The sequence below is a fragment of the Pseudorca crassidens genome, chromosome 19, assembly GCF_039906515.1.
Source record: "Pseudorca crassidens isolate mPseCra1 chromosome 19, mPseCra1.hap1, whole genome shotgun sequence".
Classification (NCBI taxonomy): domain Eukaryota; kingdom Metazoa; phylum Chordata; class Mammalia; order Artiodactyla; family Delphinidae; genus Pseudorca; species Pseudorca crassidens.
In genome coordinates, this window is record NC_090314.1 from 41567154 (window position 1) to 41574216 (window position 7063).

General features: G+C 55.6%; 1 protein-coding gene across 1 annotated transcript; it reads left to right on the forward strand.

Moving 5' to 3' along the window:
- The first annotated feature begins 4122 nt into the window (after positions 1–4122).
- Positions 4123–6838, forward strand: HOXB4 (homeobox B4). Its single transcript, XM_067717604.1, has 2 exons — positions 4123–4730; positions 5558–6838. The coding sequence occupies exons 1-2, from the start codon at positions 4274–4276 to the stop codon at positions 5854–5856; spliced, it is 756 nt and encodes a 251-aa protein (XP_067573705.1). The 5' UTR covers positions 4123–4273; the 3' UTR covers positions 5857–6838.
- The last annotated feature ends 225 nt before the right edge of the window (positions 6839–7063 follow it).

Below are 7063 nucleotides of genomic sequence, written 5' to 3' on the forward strand. Positions count from 1 at the left end.
AGTAACTGCCTGCTCGTGGGGGAGGCCCGAGAGGGGTGAACCGCAGGTCACGGCGTCTAAAAATTATTAAAATGTTCGAGAGCCTGGTGACGCGCCTAGCTGTTTAACAAAGACTGCCAAAGTATGAGATTAATACGAAAACTTGCGCTTCAAAAACAAAAACACACCAAAAAAAAAAAAAAAAGTCTTGTTCCGGCCGCCAAGGGGGCCCGGAGCTCCTCTGCCCGCCGCCGCGGTTCGGTTTTCCGAACACACAATAGTGGACGAGAGCGAGCTCGTCGGGGGCCGCGCGGGCCCGCGGGCGGGTTGGCGGCCTGGAGGGCGCGGGGAGCGGCCCGGTGAGTACTCCCGCCCGCGCTCCTCCGCGCCGCTGGCGGTGCGGGCCTCCTGGCCTCAGGGTCTCTCTCCCTCGCTCAGTCCCTCCCTCCCCGCCGACAAAAAGTAGCCGATGCGGCGCGGGCTGGGCACGCCCGGGACCGCGGAGGGGCTGAGCAGCGAGAGGTCACTCCAGCAACCTGTAGCTGCAGGGAAAAGGCGGCCGGCGGGCCAGCGAGCCACCGGGAGCGCCGGAGAGGTGGCTCTGAACGCGGGTGGAGCCTTGGTTCTTATTATTATGCGTATCAATGTTAGTGCTCTTCGGGGGTGGAGGGAGAGGCAGCTTCCTGCTCTGAACCCCGTCTTGGAAGTCGCAGATAAACCGAGTCCTCCACCCATCGCGGTGGGACTGGCTGGGGTGGGGGGTGCGGCGCCTCGGTGGGATGGGCAGGTGGCGGCTCTCAGCGCCCAGCGCTCTGTCCCCAGAATCAGCCACACACAGCCCCGCGGGCTCTGCTTCCCATCCCTCTCTTTTGGGGTGCTTGGGGCACCTGGACCGCATCTCTTGAGAAAGTGTAGAGCAGCAGAGAGGCCCCGGTGGCCAGCGCATTGGCCCTCCCCAAATTCCGAAAAGCGTTCGAGTTGGACGGGTTTCAGGGAGGCGAGTTGAGAAGGACAGGAGGTATGGGGTGGGGGAGGGGCCTGGCCAGCTGGAAGGGGTCGTGGAGCCCCTCACTAAAGTGGCCCTTGACAAGACTTGGAAAAGCCCCTGCTTGACGCTGGGGGGCTGTTGGGGGTCCTATCCACACATTTTGTCTGTGGATCCAGGGTCAGGTGCCAGTCTCCCTGGGTGCCTAAATGGGGTTCTGAGATTACTTATTGGACCCTCTCCTGGCAAAGATAACTACAATATTAGTGTGTGTGTGTGTGTGTGTGTGTGTGTGTGTGTGATTTTTCAAATATAGGTGAGTCCAGCCTGGCTGGGAGAGTGTTGGTGTTAGAAAGTTAGAAATCGGGCCCAGAAGCCAACCTTGGTAATCTAGATTTGGGATAGAAAATCAGAGGGTCTCTGGGCTTAGTTGCTGGTAGGTGGAAACTCTCCTCCTATCCACCTGCAAGGGTCCCAGGACTAGGGATGGGCAGAGACCTTTAGAGCATGGTGGTTAGAGGGTTGCTTTTTGTTTTGTTGATGTACTTGTTAAAGAAATTGATATTATTCTGATTTGTTCACTAGGGATGCAAGTATTCTTCAGACCTAGAGAGATGAATGGGGAGTCTGGGTGCAGAAGAGGCTTCTGTGAACCCTTCTCCTCACCCTGTGAAGGCCCTCAGCTTTCACAGTCTAGGACGCAGTTCCCTTCAGCTCCATCCTCAGTCTCCCAGCTTAGTAAATTCAGTGGTTACTGGCAGCCTCAGGAAGTCCCTTCAGAAATTCCAGATCCCCCAGGTTTCCCAGATCCCCATTTTGGTTCCACTGCCAGCAAGCCTAGCAGGTGGCTGAATGAGCAAGTTTAAACTGAGAGAGCCTGCCCAGAGCTAGGGAGGTGGGGGAAATGGGGTTCCTCCTCACACTTTACTTATTATCCCCCTTTTCTGGCCCCAGGAGGTATGGGAGGTTGGGAGGGGCCGGAATATCATCTGGCTGCATGTTTTATGGTTCCTCATTGCCCTTCATTCGGAAATGAAACGCCTTTGATCTTTTTCTCAGGTTGTAAACGGAATTGCCCATCATTAAATATCCGGGGCCCCATCTGCTTGGTCTCCCAGCATTTTTCTTTACAGCTGTTTCTCTCTCTTTTTACCATTGAATTTTTCTAAAAGGACTTTTATGACCCCCCCTTCACACCCAGCCGCCTCTCCCTCTTCCTTTTGCTGAGAGGCGCCTTGGAAAATATCTAGATATTCGTTTGATCGAAAACTAAAGGCTGCAAGGAGCACGGAGTTGCCGATTGGGGTTTTGTTTCTTTTTTTTTTAAAAAAAAAAGTCCTGGGGGGAGGGGAGGGGCGCGAGGGCACCCAGAAGGGCCTGATTCTGACTACGCTGCAGCCTCAGGATGACCCTTCCTCCTTTTGTGCTTAGCTAATGTTTACATCTCATAATTCATGCGCCGCCGAGTTGCGCAGCGGCCCCGAGGTTCGCGTCCCTTTGCGGGACCGGCAGCTTCTATTTCTCTCTAATAGAAGAGGAAGAGAGTTGAAAACCTTGTAATCCCAGGAATGGAACCGCAGTGACTTTTCCTGCTCCCAGACCTCAGAACTTGGAACAAAACGAAATCAAATCGAAGCACTCAAACTACACCCCAAAAGAAGGACGCGTGGAAAGTAGGAGAACTGGAAAATTTCTGGGCCAAGAAGATCTATCTGTCTTCTGTATATACCCTGTAGATCCGAATTTGTGTAAGGAATTTTGTGGTCACAAATTCGTATCTAGGGGAATATGTAGTTGACATAAACACTCCGCTCATTTTTTTCTTCCTGAAGAAAAAAATATTTTTTTTTCCTAAATGAGGACCATCCAGTGACTGACCACACGAAGACTCCTTCCTTCTTCTTTCTCTTTCTTTTTCTCCCTCAACTGCTTAGAGATGGAGGAATCATCTACCTGAAATCTCCCCCTGCCTGCCCTTGGGAGCCTTGGTCCTTTTTCACTTCACTTAAAAGGTTAATATTGTTGCTGATGTTTTTATTTTATCCTCTCCCTCCAGCCCACCTATTCCCTATTTTGGGCTTAGGGAGGCTTCACTGAAAATCCGGTAAAAATGACTTGTCTTCAGTGTGCGAAGGCAAAGGAAATTTGCTTTTCAAACGGATGCAGAGGTCGCCTTTCCGTTTGGGTTCAGAACAAGATGCCCTGGAAACACACGATTACCAAGGGGTGTTATTGTGCGGGGATCACCCGTCTCCTATCCTCAGCATCACAAGGATGTGAGATTTCTGCTCGCTGCGCGGGCGGCCGCATTAGCGGCAATTACAACGTCTCGACGCCCGGTTAGCGTTGCTCCGGTGCTTTTGGAATTAGCAAATTTCTATTCAGCGTGCTCTCAAAAGTTGGAGGTTTTTTACTCTAGTGCTCATGTTTAGTGTGGGAAACCAAGTCGTTTCTCCCGGCTTGGGCCGCGTGGGGTACGGGGAGGAGTGGATAGGAGAGGGAAACAGACGGACTGACTGACACAGCCAAACTAATAGCGCAGCTAAATGCGATTTGGAAGGCGAGGTCTCCCCGAATTAGTGCATGAATTTCCTATCGATCCGCCCGCGGTTCCATTCATCTCTGACAAGTCCCTCCGTGCACCCGCCTGGTTGCTCCGATGCCTCCCCTCTCACTCCCTACCCCTCCCCGTGCGGCTGCAGAGAAAAGGCCCACGCTCAGTGCCTCTCCCCCGTGTGGGTTCCCCTCTCAGGCGGAGCCCCTAGTCCGTCCCTCACTTAACTCCCCCGCACAGACGCCGGGTAAAGGGGCTCTCCCTCGCCACGTCGTGAGGAGGGGCTGGGGCCCTAAGGAAGGCCTGGGGGGAGGTGAGTCAGGACAGGAGGGGCCACACCCGAAGCCCCAGCTTCTGAGGGGATCCAGGGATTGCGCTCCGCCCAGCGCCCCAACAGGCCCTCGGGTGGCAACCTGCTCACTCGCTCTCCATCTCCCTCCCTCCCTCTCCCCAATCCGGGTGAGGAGAAGCGAGGAGGCGGTCGCCCCGCAGGAGCCCTATGTAAATCCTGGTGTTGGGTGGGGAGGGGGGGGGAAGAGAAGAAGGGGAAATAAACCTCTTTGGCTGGAGTAGGGTCCGGGTGAGCAGATTTCCTTATCCGGGAATCGCAGGCGGGGCGGCCATTGGCTCCGAGGATCACGTGGGCCCCTAACTTTGTTCACTTGACAGTAAGTAGGAGGGCTTTCGGAAACAGGAAAACGAGTCAGGGGTCGGAATAAATTTTAGTATATTTTGTGGACAATTCCCAGAAATTAATGGCTATGAGTTCTTTTTTGATCAACTCAAACTATGTCGACCCCAAGTTCCCTCCGTGCGAGGAATATTCACAGAGCGATTACCTACCCAGCGACCACTCGCCGGGGTACTACGCCGGCGGCCAGAGGCGAGAGAGCAGCTTCCAGCCGGAGGCGGGCTTCGGGCGGCGCTCCGCGTGCACCGTGCAGCGCTACGCGGCCTGCCGGGACCCTGGGCCCCCGCCGCCTCCGCCGCCGCCCCCGCCGCCCCCGCCACCGCCCGGGCTGTCCCCTCGGGCTCCCGCTCCGCCGCCCTCTGGGGCCCTCCTCCCGGAGCCCGGCCAGCGCTGCGAGGCGGTCAGCAGCAGCCCCCCGCCGCCTCCCTGCGCTCAGAACCCCCTGCACCCCAGCCCGTCCCACTCCGCGTGCAAAGAGCCCATCGTCTACCCCTGGATGCGCAAAGTTCACGTGAGCACGGGTGAGTGCGTGGGCACCCCTTCCCCCTCCCACCCCTGGCGCTTTACACCAAAGGGACCTCGAGGCATTGCGGGGGGGAGCTAGGGGAAGCCAATTGTCCCCGCTATAAACTCGCCATTGCCGGAGATTTACGGTCGCCTGTTTTCAGAGCCACATAATTACATCCCCCATAAATTTTTATGGCCTGGTGGGCCCCGCGCCTTTGAAGTCGGTTCCCCATCCTCTTTGCCATTCTCACCAGCGACTTTTTCGCCAGGGAGATGCAGTCTCAGTGAAATTGGAAATTGGGGAGGGGTGTAAGGGGGGGAGGAGAAGGGGGGAGGAGGTAATCTGTATTTAAGCTGAGAGTTGAGTCAACTCCCTGTATTTTTTTTTTTCCTTTCTTTCCTCTAGTCTGGCTCCTTGGCTTGAGAAGTGGGCAAAAGTTTTTACTGGGGGCAGGCACTGCTTGGAATCTGAGCACAGAGGGTGGGAACTAACAGAAGAAAGGTTTAATGAAGCCCCCTCCCTCTTTCACCCCTCATTCTCCCATCCCGGGCCCCAGGCCACGTGCGGGGAGAGAGGAGCGATTAAAACCTTGTGAAGATTCCTCACTCCCCCCGGACACCCAAACAACAACGTCGTGACCACACAATCCTCCAAAACTTAGAGGTCTCTTTCTCTTCCTGGGGTCCCGCTTTCTCTTTCATCCCCACCCCCTCTGGAGGAAGAAGAGGTGGCGGGAGAGGGAGGGAGGGAGATACTGTGTTAGCTGGAAGAAAGGGCTCTCCCTCCTCCCTTTCGGGGCAATAAAACTTTCTCTTTCTCCCTCTCTTTGTGTGTGTCCAGTAAATCCCAATTACGCCGGCGGGGAGCCCAAGCGCTCTCGGACCGCCTACACTCGCCAGCAGGTCTTGGAGCTGGAGAAAGAATTTCACTACAACCGCTACCTGACGCGGCGCCGGAGGGTGGAGATCGCCCACGCTCTCTGCCTCTCTGAACGCCAGATTAAGATTTGGTTCCAGAACCGGCGAATGAAGTGGAAAAAAGACCACAAGTTGCCCAACACCAAGATCCGCTCGGGTGGCACCGCAGGCGCAGCCGGAGGGCCCCCTGGCCGGCCCAACGGAGGCCCCCCCGCGCTCTAGTGTCCCCCACGTGGGAGCCGCGAACCTCGGGGCGGGGGTGGGTTGCGAGTGCGGGGGGGGGCGGTTGGGGGAGACGCGGGAGGGGACCCTGAGGCCTGGGTCCGAAAAAGCCTACCTGCTCTCCCCCCACTTTGTCTATTTACACGAATAAATGCAGAGGAGGGGGGAGGGGAAGCTTTATTTATAGAAATGACAATATGGAGCCAGGCGAGGCCCCCCAGAAGCAAGGTTCAAGTCTCTTGCTTTCTTCCTTAAAAAAAAGAAGGAAGAAAGAAAAAGACAGAAAGAGAAATAGGAGGAGGCTGCACTCCTCATTTTCAGCTTTGGTGAAGATGGATCCACGTTTCATCTTTAATCACGCCAGGCCCAGGCCCATCTGTCTTGTTTACTCTGCCGAGGAGAGGACGGGCCTCGGTGGCGACCATTACCTCGACACCCCGCTAACAAATGAGGCCCGGCTCGGCCGCCGCCGCCGCCGCCTCTGCTGCTGCCGCTGCTGGAAGACAGTCTGGATATTTTTTCTTTGTCCCCATTCCTGAAACCCAGCGAAAGCATCCTCTGACTGCCAGATAGCGCAGTGTTTTGGCCACGGTAACAAACACACGCACACAACCTCTCTCCCCCTCCGTGCCCGTTCACGGGGACGCTGGCGGCTCACCCCCTTCCACTGCGGGGCTGGGGTAGGGACCACAGGAAGGGGACAAGTGGAGGCGGGCGGGGGGATGCGTGCCTCGGCTACGCAGAAGCAGGGCAGGGAAATTGAGTCCAAGAGAAGGAGAGGACCCAGAGACCAGGAGGGCCTTCCTCTGGGAGGTCAAGCCGTGCCTGCAGGGGTGAGGGGCCAGTTGCGTTCTGGGAGCCGGCCACAACCCTCTGGCCAATCTGGAGTTGTACAGTGGAGGCCTGTTCTAGACTGAAAGTGAATGTGAAACTAGGAAATAAAATGCCCTTCCCACCTGGGAGATGAGGTGACAGAGACCTCTCCCATAGTTTATCATTGTTGCATTGATTATTATTATTATTAATTATTTTATGTCATGTGCGTCCTCTCTCCTATGCTCTTTCTGACATTCCAAACCAGGACCCTTCTTAGTTCTGGGGCTGCCTGAGTCTAGAACCCTTTGTTGGCGTGAAAATGTGTGTCCTGTACAGAGTGACAATAGAAATAAATGTTTGGTTTCTTGTGACCAGCACGGCGTGTTTTTGT

What these genes read in the sequence shown, in the direction of transcription:
- HOXB4 (XM_067717604.1), top strand. Translation starts at nt 4,274, where the DNA reads ATGGCTATGAGTTCTTTTTTGATCAACTCAAACTATGTCGACCCCAAG. An exon ending in CAAAGTTCACGTGAGCACGG is followed by an intron (nt 4,731 to 5,557) that starts GTGAGTGCGTGG and finishes GTGTGTGTCCAG; the next exon opens with TAAATCCCAATTACGCCGGC.